The sequence below is a fragment of the Vigna radiata genome, chromosome 5 (genome assembly GCF_000741045.1).
Source record: "Vigna radiata var. radiata cultivar VC1973A chromosome 5, Vradiata_ver6, whole genome shotgun sequence".
In the NCBI taxonomy this organism is placed as follows: domain Eukaryota; kingdom Viridiplantae; phylum Streptophyta; class Magnoliopsida; order Fabales; family Fabaceae; genus Vigna; species Vigna radiata.
The window spans coordinates 36,585,427-36,601,462 of record NC_028355.1 but is presented as its reverse complement, the minus strand read 5'-3'; the positions used below and the strand labels follow the sequence as shown (position 1 = coordinate 36,601,462).

At 27.9% G+C, this 16,036-nt stretch overlaps 1 protein-coding gene across 4 annotated transcripts; it reads right to left on the bottom strand.

Annotated features, from left to right (window-relative positions):
* Positions 1-3,926: 3,926 nt before the first annotated feature.
* On the bottom strand, positions 3,927-6,614 carry LOC106761067 (protein RICE SALT SENSITIVE 3). 4 transcript variants are annotated; one of them, XM_014644560.2, is made up of 7 exons: positions 6,209-6,611; positions 6,066-6,116; positions 5,845-5,952; positions 5,466-5,571; positions 5,213-5,254; positions 5,040-5,096; positions 3,927-4,838 (listed from the first exon to the last, which is right to left on the bottom strand). In XM_014644560.2, exons 1-7 carry the CDS (start codon positions 6,337-6,339, stop codon positions 4,113-4,115), a joined length of 1,221 nt encoding a protein of 406 aa, XP_014500046.1. In that variant the 5' UTR covers positions 6,340-6,611; the 3' UTR covers positions 3,927-4,112. The 4 variants fall into 4 exon arrangements, with proteins under 4 accessions (XP_014500046.1, XP_022637337.1, XP_014500047.1 ...); XM_022781616.1 differs by having other exon boundaries at positions 5,834-5,952; positions 6,265-6,611; XM_014644561.2 differs by having other exon boundaries at positions 6,265-6,611.
* Positions 6,615-16,036: the final 9,422 nt, after the last annotated feature.

Here is a 16,036-nt window from a genome sequence, read left to right as displayed (position 1 = left end):
TTTTTTTTTTAATCAAAATCAGTTTTATTAATTTTAATAAATTTATAGAAATTAATTTATATTAATTAAAAATTATACAATTACATTATATACTTATACAAAATCATACTTGATTTTAAAAATAATTTTAAATTAATAAAATAATTGAATAAGTAATTAGTGAAATTTTATATAACATTAAACTGTAATTGAAAATGATACAAATCGGATATCCAGATCCGATTTTCTTTACATCGGATTTGCATANCCGATGAACTGATTTTGTTGAAAACTATTTTTAGTAATTTTAATAAATTAATATAAATTACATTATATTAATTAAAAATTATATAANTANAATATATATTTATACAAAGCCATATATAATTTTAAAAATAATTTAAAACTAATAAAATGGATAAATAAGTATAATAATAAAATTATATAATACATTATAAATTCATAAATAAAATGCCAAAAAAATTTAAACTAATATAAAATGAAACAGGTGCAAAGGTGTACGGGGTGTAGAATTTCTTTACAAAGATGAAATGAGGTGCAAGGGTGTAGGAGTGTAAGAGTGAAGGGATGTGAGGTGCAACAGAAATACATCTTAGGTGATTGGAGGAAAATGGAGGTGGAGTCAATGCTATGTACAGAATTTCTCAATAATAAAAAATTAAACTTTTAAATCATTTACTAATTAGGGACATTTTAGAAAATTGAAGGTGTAGGATGAAATTTTTGGAGGTACAAGATGAAGCACTCCAAAAAAAGATGTCTTAGTTGGGCCAATGGAGTTGTGCAAGAAAAACCCAAAATAGATATGGAGAGTGCTAATTGCACCTTTGGAATTTCATACAAAGAAAGTTCACACACCTTTATCTCACCACACCATTCATTCCTTTTGTCTTCTCTATGTTTGGTTTCTTACTTTCCTTTTACCTTCCCTTTTTACTTTTTTTTTTCTCTAAATAGTATTGGATGTGTGTATTTTGATTATGTCCTTTACAATAACAACAAAATGCTACTTGACAAAAGAGTAGTATGAGATTCATTGTACTTGGGATAAACAAACACTAATTGAATCAACAATCATGAAGCTAAAAGCTTTTTTTAATTAAGAAAATATATTTATCATTAAACCAATATTGACTAAGGAAATGAAAATTAAAAAGTGATTAATATCTTAAATACATGAATTATGAGAATTATTAGGAAGGTGTTGCAAAAGGAATTTATAATTAATCTTTTTTAAATATGTTATGGGTGCCAAGAGAGAGTGTGATGATTAAATGGCTTTTACTTTCTAAGCCACTACTTCATTATAATAAAAAAATTACACATATATGTCTCTAAAACATGACAAAGTGCTCAAGTTTTCACATGTGTAAATATATTGCATGAAATGGCCATATAATCATTTGGGTGCACCTAAATTAATGTTCTTTCTCTTTTAAAACTAAAATGGGGACATTAAATCAGTATCGAACATGATCTAAAATATTAATTTTTAAAATGTTGGTAAATATGGAGAAATCTTCAACCATAAATCACATAAATAAATTTAATATCTTTCACCCAATGAAAAGTTCAGATTTATTTTTAAACTCTAAAACAATTATGTAAATTAGTTAGATTATTATAACATTTACAAGTTTCGAGTTTGGTACCTACTTTTGTAACAAAAAGAAATCAATGTAGAAATTTAGATTTATGTCTAATTTAATCTCAAAGTCTAATCAATAGAATAGAATAAAAGTTGCACATATCAAATTATCTATTATAATAGATATTTTTATTTAATGTTACACTTAGTGTTTTTTCAATAATAAAATTTTTCTTCCTTTTCTCATTCTTTCACAAAATATTTTTCTTTTTTTATCCTTTATGAATATGTTATTTTTTTATTTTGTTTTTCATAAAGAAAAATAATTTTAGTACGAAATTTGTTTATTTTAGTCCTTACAAAAAATACTTTTTATTTCAGTATATGATGGCATTATATGTTAATATGAAATTTTGTTTGAAGGTCAATCTTGAGTGGATAATTTTGCTAATATGACGTCATGTGATGACATTAACATGATATATAATGATTACTTTATCATTGTTAAAATTAATAAAGAGAGTGAACAGCTACAACGAAACATAAACAAAAAAAAAAGTTAAAACGAAAATCAAACAAAAAGTGAATCAGAAATCAATAAATCTTGTATTATGAAGATTAGTGAGTTAATTAAGTTTTTAATAGAATAAGAAGATTATGAGAATAATCAAAATATCTTAAAAGTAGAGAATGAAATGAGATATAAAAGGAAACAATAAGATGAAAATAGAGTGAAAAGAGAAAGTAAATGTTTTGTAATATCTTGCATTGGCTTTTCATTACGTAATTATATTAAAATGTTTTATAATGTGATCGATGTTATAACTATATGTAAATTATATTTATAGAGGAATGCATGTTGAGGAATCTAAAGATGGAGAATAACATGATAGTAAATGATTATTTTATCTTAGTGCTGTGTCGTTTTTATTTGTGACATGTTTATTTAGGAAATTTTATACAAGATATTAAAAATGGTTAAGAATGAATAATTTTTTTTTAAAAGACAAGTATTTATTAGGCTTAAATACTAATTTATGTTTTTAGGTCATTTTTTTATTTTAAAGAAAATATTCATATATTTACAATGTCAGATGTCACATTAATATTACAAATAAAGATAAATATTTTATATTCAATTTGATTTTTATATTTATAATTTTTTTTAATTTAGTCTTTTTTTTAAATGAAGCAATTGTTTTTTTCAGACTTATTTTTATATAATTGTTATATTAATATTTTATTAAAATTCACATTTTTTTTATTAAATACTTATTGTTTAGGGTTATAGTTTGTTTAAAATTAGAACAAAAATTTTAAGAATGACATATTAATATAAAATGTTAAAAAGTTAAAAATCACAATGACATTACTCTTTACTTTTTAACCTTTTAAAGTTTTAAAAATTAGATGTGAATTTTAACCTCTTAAAATTTTGAACTAATGATGTTATTTTTCATTTTTTTAAGGGTAAAAATATGTTTTTTGTCCCTTAACTTTTAGTGAAAATTAGAATTAGTCACTCTTCAAAACTTTGGCCTAATTTAGTCTTCCAACTTAAAAAATGCATGAATTTAGTCCTTTTAACTAAATTCTGTTAGGTTTATTTGATGTTTCAAGCACATTTCATAATAGCATTTGGATTGTTTATACTCTTTGACACATATTTGCTTTAATGTCAATTGAGAAATGCGTTTGAGACATCAAATAAAGTTAACAAAATTTGACTAAATTCATACATTAATACTTATGACACTTTTGAGTAAACTTTTCTGCAAGCTTTCTAGTAAAGGAAACTAAAAAGAATACAAATAAATATATAAGATAAAACCAATTTATGAGTTAATTTTTTTTAGGAAGATAATATAATATTTTTTAAAGTTAGTTTGTACAAACTTATACTTTTATTTCTTAAACAAAATACTTATACTAAAAACACAGAATCCATTCAATGCTTTCTTAAGTGATTTAAAATATTTAATATAGTAACACTTCCATGTCAAATGTTACAGAGTCAATATAAAAAAATCCTTAACAACTATAGTTAAATCTGAACTTAATTTTGAGTCCCAGATAATGACTTAAATGAAAATAAGAAAAAAAAAAAAAGTGTCACTTTTCCTTTGGGGCCTAACTATGATTTGCAAACTATAATGCAAATACATTAATAATCATTGAAAGTCACATTAGCTTAGCCGGGTCATTGCATTGAAAATCTTAATATGTAAAAGATGACTAAAGAAATTAGTGATAAATTAATTAAGTGCGTTAAATGATTAGTGGGACTTTTCATAATTTTTGTTCAATCTGAAATTTAAAAATGTGATGGAGAGAGATAGCATGAAAACTTTATGTCTAATTGAAGTAGAAGAAACAAACAAATGATGATTAATCAAGTCTGATTAAGTGGAAGACAGAAGAAACACAAGATGCAAAGTGAAAAAGGAAACACATGAAAAAGGAACAAAAGTAACTTTTCCTAGATACATATTCTCATACCTTTTTTTCATTTCAACCCCCCAATTCACTCCAAAAAGGTTTCCATGACATCCGGGTACATAGCTCCTTCTGAATTCCTAAACTGCACACCTTGTGTTTGATGGTGATCCATTGAAGTGGATGAAGATGATGAGGCTACTCTTGCAGGTAGAGTGAAGCTTCTCTTGAACTTGTCCATTTTCCTTGCATCATCTTGGTTGTTATCCAAGCTCAAGAACTCATTTGGGTTGGTTGCATTAGCATTCTGCATGTTGGAGCCATCTGAATTGGGATTTTGAGTAAGAGGGTGATGCTGAGTTTGATCACCTGGTTTGTTCCCCAATGTATCAGGGTTGAACAACAGCTTAGCATCATCTGTTCTTCCGGTGAGAGCATTGAAGAAAGACAAGCCATTGGGCCATTTTATGTCGTTTTCATGCTCCCCCATCATGTCCTCCACTCTTGCACTCTCAGATGATGCATGAGGAATCAGAAACATGTTTGCCTCATCTTTAGGGAACCCAAGTCTAGCTGCATGTTGTTGAAAATTAGGTGAAGATAGCATGGAAGTGGCAGAAGTGAGTGGCCTCTGACCCCAGTTGAAGAGTGGAGGTGGCCTAACTGGAATGCTAGATGGTTTTGAAGGAACAGAAGTAGAAGAGGAAGTGTTCCTTGTTGAAGAAAAGAGTTGGGAGAGGTAGAAACCAGATTGGTAGCCAAGGGATTCAAAAGTGTGTCTCATTCTAAGCACAAAATGAAGGTCTTCAGGAATCTGAAAAGAGAACCAAAAATATCAAACATTTGATATTTTTTAGTGACTTCTTCTATTCGACTTGAAATTAATCAGTTAAACGAATTTAAACTGTATATAAAACTGGTGAAGGTAGTTTTTAAATTTAAAAAATCAAATAAGCAAAGTTAAATGAGTAAAAAAAAAAATTTGGGGGAGAAAAAGTGATACTAATGAACTCACAATCTTGCAAGAACCAAGTTGGAGAAGGCCATGCCCAGCTTGAATTACAGCTATGGTCTGGTCATGTAACAACAAAAGCAAATAAAACTGGGTTGAAAATGTAAAACGAAAATCTTTTGAGACCAGTAATAACAACAAAAGCCAAACAAAACCAACAATGATTCTGTTCTGACCTGAATGCCTGACTCAAACTGGTCTGTCCACTCAGGAGGAAGCTGCAGTTAATGGCATCAAAAAGGGAGGTTGAGTCAATCAATCATCAAACAAACAGTTCCACATAATAACCTCCAGAAAAAAACAAAACATCCTACTACATGAAATGCAAATATTATTGTCCAAATCTACATCTATGTTTATATTCTGAATAAACAAAAAGGAAATAAAACAGAAAAATTCCAGAGGGAAGTTGAGAATCTGCATACATACAGCATCAAATGAACTCTGCCAATAGTTGGAGATATTCGGTTCACATTCTGTAGGCTCTTTAAAGACCCACTTGTGGCACTTATCAGATGCAACTTTCCCCATCAACCTGTTCCAAAATCCGAATCCATCCAATCAGAGCAAAGTTCAGAGGAGAGAAAAAGAAACCATGCTTCTGCATAAGTAACTCCCTAGTCCCTCCAAATATATATACATATATATATATATATATATATATATATATATATATATATGTATATATATATATATGTATATATATTTGATACTGAACAAGATTTCAGAGAGAGAAAAAAAAAAGTGATAGAGTAAGAAACAAAGAGAAGAAAAACCACAACATGACAAACACCTACCCAGTACCCACCCTTCTCCATAATTATACAACTGAATGGACATTTTGCTGAAGGCCTTTCTCACAGGATCCTCTCCATCAACACTTCCTCGGCAGAAACCATCTTCCCACATCAACATCCTTCAAAACACACCCACCAACACAAACAAACACCAAACCTTAAATTAACAGCTTCCAAAACCAAGTTACATAAAGAGAGAGAGGAATATGGTTAATATGGTTAATATGCGTACAAGCTACCGTTGTCATCTCCAACCTTGCAGCCATTACCACCTCGAACTCTCCTGCAAGAAATGGAGAAGACCCAGTTGAGGATCGAAGGCAGAGTTAGAGAGAGAATGAAAAAAAGCAAGAAGCATGGCATGGCATGGCATACGGGCGAGGACGAATGGTCCAGAAGACAGAGTAAGTCCAGTCTGAGTTGAGACACACCCTTTTGAGGGCCTCGTGAAGGGCCATCATCCCAACAGCTTCTTTGCTCCTATCTGATGCTCCTGAGCCCACCATCTCTCTCTCTCTCTCTCTCTCTCTCTCACTGTATCTATATCTCTATATCTCTATATCTCTCACTTTGCACTTTTTCCCTTTCACTTGACAATTACACACACAACACGCTTTCTTCCCTTCTTCAAACAATGTTTTTTATCTTCGCAAAGTCTACAATGGTTTGCTTAACAAACACAGAGAAACCGATTCTTCATCTCTCTCTCTCTCTCTCTCTCTCTCTCTTTCTTTCTCTCTGGAGTTGCGACTACGTTTGTTTGTTTGTGTGAATATTTATTTGGCTAAGGTAAGGCCTAAGACAGCTCTTTATCTTACTCACTTGGCTTTTTGTTTCAACCTAAGGAGCCACCTTCGTTTCTTACTTTCACATAAAGCAGTAAAAGATGACTGAGTGAAAGAGAAAGAGCTGCTTCTTTTTTTCTCTTTCACATTTTTCCTTCTTTTCATAATTAAATACAACCTTATCTATTTAATTATAGATAATCAAAATCATTAAATGTGACAAATATATAATTAAGGATTAAATTGGTTATTTATTTTATTATTTGGAATGGTACGTCTTTTTTTTTTTCACTGTGGGGACAGCTTTTATCTTCTTTCTCTGTCTTTTTTTACAAACACCAAAACATAAAGGAAAGTAAAAACAAAAAAGGAGATAAGAATAAGACATCCTATTCTTTTTTATTAAATACTCCTTTAACATCAATGATATTATAATTTTATTTTAAAATATAAAGTAATTTGAAAACAAGTATTATCAATTTATGTTTGTTTGGATGAAAGGAGAGTAAAAAGAAAAAGTGACTAAAAGATAATATTATTCAAATTAAGAAAATAAGCGAAAATTTTGAAATTAATTGATTTGATGTAATAAAATATTTCTTTATATATTAAAAACAATTTTAAAAAATATTTTCTTGTAAAATTAACTTTTAAAAATAGGGTAAAATATGTTTTTAGTCCCTATACTTTGGACGATTTTGGTTCTTATTCTGTTTTTTAGGGACTAAAAATATATTTAACCCTTAAAACTAATTTGATATAAAAATAAATTCTAAAATATAAATTAGAGTTAAAATAAATTTTAAATATATTTAAAAAATAATTTTAACATAATAATATACTAAAATAGATTATTTTATAAAGTATAAAAATTTAAATAAGTTAAATTAATTCTGTTTATTATTTTAACATTTTTATTGTATGCGCGTGTGTTATTATATTTTTAATTTGAAAATAATATTTTTTATATTTAATATATAATAATATGATATATAAATAATATAATTACTGTGAACAGTACATATGTAAGTAATAAAATAATATTTTTAAACTTAATCGATTAGGTTATTCATTCAATGAATTATGTATTTAAATATTGTACTGTCATTTATAAATATATTAAAAATATTAATGAATTATGTATTTTACAAATAAGCTCTATATAATGCGAGAAGTTTATTAGCATATATTTATTTTATCACTTTTTGTGTTTTTCGTTTTGTTTTCTGGATTTTTATAGCTTTTCAATTTGAATAAACAGTAAATCATAAGAAGAGGATAAGGATCTTAAAGGTCGTAGAATAATTCCAAAGTGTTTATGTAACATTTTCTAAATAAAAATAAGATTATCCAAGGAGTTCATTTCACGATTTTACAATAATAAAATATATTTTTAGTTTCTCAACTATAATTCAAAATTATAATAATGGATTCTTTTACTTGAAATTTCAATTTTATTTGATCTTTTAAAAGTGATTAGATATAATAAATTTCATTAAACCATGTTTTTCCTATTCTATTCAATAAACATATTAAAAATGTGACTTAACAATGTTTATTAAACTTTTTTATTCTAAAACCATATAAACCTAGTATGTTGGAATGATATTTATATATCATAATTAATATCGATAACTTTGTATTATAGTTATTATTTATGATGAGGTATTATTATTAACTATTTATTATTATAAACTGAAGGTAAGTATTATTTCAATGATAACATAGATCCATGACTCATGTTATCCTATAAATACACTTAGTATTTTTCAAGAAATTCTCACTTAATAATCACTTATACTCACTATATTTATAAATATTCAAACTCTCTTCTGAACAACAAGGGATTCAATTCCAATCACTAAGAGCATTTACGTTATTACTAGGATTTTGTCACTTTTTTGTTTATCCACACTCGATACATTACTTGCATTTTTTTGTTGATATCGACACCATTTTAAATAAGTCCTTTTAGTTTCATCCATCTGACTCACTGGATATTCTCATGACATTTTCTTGAATCATGTTTCAAAGAATTAATTTCAAACTTGTCACCTAGGTCATTAATATCATATTTCACAATATAGGTAAAGAATTTGAAAGTGTTATTTTCATTTTCATATGTAGCTTTCATTTTATCACTTTTGAAAAATAAATTTTTTTTATTCTTCATTAATATACCTATTTAGAAATATTCAAGATTTAAAAAATAAACTATAATAATTAAAAATGGGTTATACATTAAAACACATAATAATTAGCTTTTCCTCCTTTATTAATAAAAAATTACTATAAAAAAGACTGATGGGATAAAAAAAATAAAATATTATGAAAGTAATATTTCTTTATAACACAAGAGAGAGTTTCTTTTTTTCCTCAAGAATGGAATAATACAGGTGAGAAATAAAAACATAATAATAAGTTTGAGTTTAACTTTTTTCCTCAAAAACAAAAAAAGAATATATGAGATAATGGGAGAGGAACAAAAGAACATATGAGATAATGGAAGAGGAACACAAGTACTCACTAAATCAAAATGAATGGAAGAGAAAATAATAATAAAAATCTTAATAGTTTTATTTTTTACTATATTTAATCTTATATTTTGATATTAGTTAACATTAAATGACATGTGTTTAATGTAACCTTCTATTTTAATAGTATAAAACTACTAAAATAAAATGTTACATATATGATAACTTACAAGGAACTTGATACTACTAGAGCAGGAGACCTTACCCTTAAAGAACAAAAATCATCTATTTTGTTGCGTCTCTCTCAACCAAACGCTAAATCAACTGAAAAAACGTCTCCTTACTAAGCTCACACCAGTTAAGGTAATCATTACAAAAGCGAAAACAACACATAGATAAACAACATAAAAACATGGGTAAGCTAGTGGTAAAACAATTTATCATAGTAAAATAGCATTACATCATGTATTACACTTCACACAATATGAACATCCATCCTAATCATGCAATAGACTTAGACTTGACCATCTGAATATAGTATGAATGTTGAGCTATGGCGGTTCTTGCACTTATGGTGACCTCTACTGCTTTGTAAAGTCATTGCCAATGGGTTTCACCTTACACACTCACAAGGTTAATCTGTACCGCTTCATAGGCCATATTGGAAGCACCTAGACTAAGACCTCTTGCTACTCTCACCACATGTATCACACCTCTCTAATTCAGAATGGTCATTAGAGTGTCATTATGAATCCCAAGACTGAGCTTTCTACATTCATACTTACAATATTACAAGGCACCACTATGTAACCTCTCCACGAGGTCATGAAATTATTTCCTTCAACCATTGACTTAATCAACAACATACTTATCACCATCCTCATATTTTCCACATAATCATGTACATATATTTCACATAAACATGGTAAGAAATCACATGAAACCATTCCATATACATCACCACACAAGAACCAACCCAAGAAGAACCACTAAACAGTACAAAACCCTCTTTAAATTCATACTTACAAAAGTAGCGCTCAGCCCCAAAAACTTGGTGCTCAGCCCTAAGACACTGGAATAAGGTGCTTAGGGGCCCAGAAAAAAGCGCTCAATGTCATATCAGCTGACAACACACTATTTTTATGGACTTTGATGCACTTGAGACTTGTTCTGATGATCAAAACTAGAATTGATGCAAAAATACATTTAGAATTAAAACAAAGTACCCAGTTGATCATTAGACCCAAAATTAGGTGTATTAAGTCCATTTGACAGCTCCAAAAGTGGCCAAACTTAAACCTACCCTTTTTAACTCAAAACTATGTAAACTAAAGGTATGAACAAGTTTGGATGGACTCAATAATATACTACAACACCTCATTTTCATCACAGGCTCTATACTTGAAGTTTTCACTAGCTAGAACCTTCAATTTAGACTAAAACATGACAAAATAACAACATATGTACTCCATATTAGATCCACTACAAATTTGACCCCACTAAACTCCTAAACAAGTTCTAAAAGACTTAAGAATTGACCCTAAAACACTGGTGTAACTCTAAAACCATTTTCTAAAAGACTCAACTGTCAAAACCCTTGAAAAATGAATTTGAAACCTTTCTAAAAACCACCTTATTGGCCATATCAAATTACTTCTTTACATGACTCAAACAAGTTCTAATTGCCCATGGAAAATGTTTTGAACAAATATTTCTTCCCTTAGACTCTCATTTCTAAAATTTACCTATTAAACCTCACTTTGCACTAGAGCAAATGGATTGTAGCTTAAATTACACCATCTCCTCCCCACATTACAACCAAATTAACACTACTAATAACCAACAACAACATTATAACCAGAATCAATTCCAAAATAAGTCAGCAGAACATATCAGCACCATTCAACCAAAGAATCATCATTTCGAAACACTTCAAACTCAATAACACTGATTTTAACACAATAAAAAACATGCATCAATTTCATAAACTATCAAATATTAATTCATACTCAATAACTAAATTATAAAATACACTAGCTTCCCTCACCTTACACCGAAGTCACCGAAGTCACCAAACTCTAAAAAAACTGAAACCCTTGCCTCTAATTCAAGGAACTCTATAAACACCTATAAATCACCAAATTATGATCGGAGTGAGTCTTTAGGACCACAAATTGACAAAGAACAAATAATAGAGCATAAATGACACATGCGAAAGAATTCCTAAGCATGATCTTAAATAAAGAACTAAAGGAAAAAGAGGTAGAAACTTACTTGCTCTAAACAAAGAATTGATTGGTTAGAAATGGAGATTAATCAGCTGTGATCTCATAGAAACTTCTTGATCGTCAAACAGATAACCGAGGAGTGAGATTTCTTAGAGAGAAGGAAGAGAGAAATAAGAGGAATAGTTTTAGAGAGATGATTTGTGTTTTAAGTAATGAAACAACTTTAAGAAATTCTATCTATAATAGTTAATTAATTTAATTTTAAAATACTGGGTCTCATTATTTTAAAAAATCTATCAACCTAGTACTCTATTTTTTAAGTTCTCACATTTAATAAACCAAATAAAAATTCACTTAATTTAATTTCTATAATTTCTTTTATAATATACAAAATTTGAAAAGTTTGGAGGACCATGACACCTCTGACTCTTATAATGGTTTTGTCATGTGTTGTTTGGTTGGTAGGTTGGTTAATTAATGTGAGAATGAAAGGTTAAAATAGGTTGATCTCATGAAATATTTTATTTTTTAAATTAAATTGGGAAATAAAAATTTAATTTCCATAACTTAATTTAAGAAAAGGAATAACACTATTAAAAGAAACATCACATAGTCAATACTTAAGAACAAATAACTCAAGAATATATAATGCTATTATAGTTATCCAAAGTATAATTAAAATATCAAAATACTTACAAATATTTTATACAACTAAGGAAATATTATACTAATAATAATACAATAAAGTTCTTAACAAAAAAAGTTGATACATCACAAGATCATCCTAGAAACTACACCGTAACACTACCATTATGATGCATCGCATCAACCATTACATCATCATACACTCACACCATTAAGATGATCATTGCAAACAAGAGAATATACAAATAAAACAACACAGAAGCAAAGAGTAAGCTAATGTGTACAAAGGAGTATTCATAAAATAGACATAGAGTTATTGTCGCACACCATTTAGTCAATAAAACAAACATATCACATATGAAGACTTATACATGAATCAATTATCTAGATACATGTATTGATATCAGACTCAACGAGATTATCACTAGAACTCATAGGATTAAATTCTCCCAAAGTCGCCCAATGAGACTTGTCTCGTCCAACCATTGTCAAGTTAATGAGCTATTTGACTTTGGTTTCGTCCAACGAGATTATTCTCGTTCAGGCACTGTCAAGTTAGTGAGCTATCTGACTTTGACTTCATCTAGCGAGTAGATTCTCACCCAACAACTACCAAGTCAGTGAGTTCTCTGACTTTAGTTTCACCTAAAAAGCATATTATTACCCAATGACCACTAAGTTAGTAGCTCTCTAACTTCGACTTTGCCCAATGATTATATTCTAGCCTAGAGAGTTTGCATAATTTTGTAGAACATAATTCAGTAGATTTATGTCATTTCAACCCTACAAATCAGTCCAAAAACAATCACAGATGCCAAAAAACATCAATTGTTAAATTGTACACTACTTAATGACTCAGTTCATCTCAATTGCAATAGAAACCAAACAACATACTTGATTTCAAAATACAATTCATATAGGCCAAATTAAATTTTAACTCAACTTCATATATCATATTTCTTTAGACAACTCAATCACAAAACCAAATATCGTACACATATACAATTATCAATTACAATGCATCTATCAGTTAATAACAATATAATTAGCTTCCCTTACTTGAAAGACAAATCAAACTGTTCATGAACCTTAAAAAAACCTCCAAACACACATAAAGATCTATCTTCCCCTATGAACAATACAAACATGATCAGGACACACCATTAAGACCATTAATCAATGAAAACTGGTAAAGAAAACTCAAATACTACATGCAAGAAAAAAAAGTCACATGTAGAGAAAGAACAAATTGACTAAGAAAAATGACATAAAACTAACTTACTCTATTCAAGAAACTGATCAGACAGGAAGAAAGAGCTCACCTCAAGGATCACCTTAATGGTCTCTAATCTTTAAACAAATGAACAAGTGGTAAGAAAACCTACAGAGAAGGGAGAGCACTTCAAAGGAAAGGGTTTTATAGAGATGATGTGTTTTTAAATAAGAAAACTCGTTTATAAAAACATTATTTATATTTTAAACTTTTAATATTAAAATAATCAAGCTTTACCATTTTAAACATACTATTAATTCAAAATACGATTTTCTAGGCTCTTACAAGTTTTAAGATAATTGGACATATAAAGTAATATATATATATATATATCACTTTATATGTTAAAGACAAAATAGTCTAAGGAATAGACTCTCGAAAGCAACATAATTTTTAAAGTTTAACAAAAAGCAATAAACAAAATATTGTTGAGTAGGAAAAGTTGTTTAAAACAGTAGTGTCTAATGAAGAAATGTCTTATAACGTTTGAAGCCAAGAGTTGAAGTAAGAAATTTTATACCAAACTGTTTAAATAAATTAAAAAATCATAAGCAACATCAATAAGAAAGTGTTTCTCATAGAAATCTCTCTCAATAAACTGTATGAGAAAAATAAGCTAGCTTCTTATGATGATAGAAGTCTATAACACTAAGGTTAAAAGAAATTTCTATTCAATATAGTGTTATATCAAGAAAAACCATTTATAGAAAACATTGTTTGATAAGTGATCACTATACGCTTTAGCCTTGAGAAAGCATATTATGTTTATACCATTTGATGAATATACATGTGATTTGTCTTACGAAACAATGCATTTATTAATGAAATAACAAATGATATAATGTTTTAAACACACTACACTATTTAATGCTTATCAATATTCAAAAAATTTAATGCATGTACGAAAAAGTACTTTGATGCTTATATACTTTGATTCTTGATGTCGGTGCAGTTCAATAAAGCAGAAAGATATGATCAGAATCACAACACCTAAGAAAAATACATTGTGAGAGGAGAAAAACATTTTGGGAATGTTTCCTTCAAGCCATATGCTCGTTCACATAGTACAAACTAAAGTTTCGCTTAAGGCTAAGAGGAAAAGCTCTGAACCCTAAAAAATAGATTAAAGTCAGACTTCACATCAAAAGGCTACTAACTATTCAAAAGTCAACTTCTTAGTTCAACGATCATCTTTCAAGAGAAACTATATATAAAAGAAAGCTTGAAGAAGTGCAAGAAAGATAACATAAGAAGAATAGTAACGTGAAAAGAGAAAAAAAATCAAAGTGTTCTTATATCATCTGATGCTCAATATCTTTTGAAAGAAAAATTTTTGTAAAGAGAGAAACACTTTCAAGTGTTACAAATTGTATGATATTTGAACATATATCCTCTTGCTAAGAGTTATTCGTTTGTACCTTGTAGAAAATCCATTTATGGATTTGTTGTAAGTTTTGAAGAGAACTCAAATACTCTGTTGTTCGACTCGGGTTGAGTTGAACGTCTAGACAATTGTTTAAGGTTAGATCCTAGAGAGGATAAATTCATTCTAGTCGTGTTGACTAAGAAACTAGGAGTGGTGATAATATTCGTTGTAACCAGGAGTGGTGAGAATACTCGATGATATCCTGTAGAGGCAAACCTCGTGTAATCTATAAATATTAGTGGAATCCTTTAAGAATTTTTAAGAGAGAACTGAACGTAACTCAGAATAAATGAACTAGTATAAAAATCTATGGTTTACTACTTCATATTCAAAAGGTTTCCATCCATTCACATTATAAAAACTAACGTTTTAACATTTAAACATTTTAAAATCCTTACACATCTTTATAAGTTATTAGACACTATCTTATGAAAAGATTTTAAAACCACCATTTACTCTTCCTCTAGTATTTTTTCTTTAATTTCAATAAATATATATATATATATATATATATATATATATATATATATATATATATATATATATATATATATATATATATATATATATAATTTACTTTTAACATGATATTTTCTTTAAAAATAATAATAGTTTACTTAGAACTTATAATTTACCTTTTATGTATTAGTTTAAATACATTCAATTCTATAAGTTTTTATTTTATTTTTTTTATATACGAGGATTTTATTTCTAAAGGTAACAACAATAAAATATATTTTTATTTTTAGAATTAATAATTGTAATATAAATATATATATATATATATATATATATATATATATATATATATATAAATTGTAAAGTTTAAATTATTTGAGTTTAGACAAGCAAAATTAAATTAAACGGAGAACAGAGATATCTTTTTAAAAATATTATAATTATAATTCTTTATTTATTATATAATGTTATCTCTTAAGTATTCTAAATCTTTTAAATTTTTTCTTATAAGGCATTTATCTTTTTTCATGATGACATTGTATAATGTAGAAGGTAATAGAGTGGACCAAGTTCATCAATTATAATCTTGATTGAGTAAGTTCTTTTTTCTTCTACGATTTAATATCTTATATATTTTTTTTCTCTCTTTCTTTGCATGTGGGAGTTTTGTATTTCATTTTTGTGTGTATGTGATTTGGAAGTTGTTGGAGAAGTTTCTAAACATTGAATAATTTCTCTTACTTTAAAATAGTGATGATGATTTCTATTTTATGTTTATGTGCTTTGGAAGTTATTTGAGAAGTTTCTAAGCATTCAAGAAGTCTTATAGTTATGAATTTAAGTTTTCTTCATGATAGATATCATATTTATTATAATAGATATAATTTCCTTAATGTTAGCCTATAAACTCTCT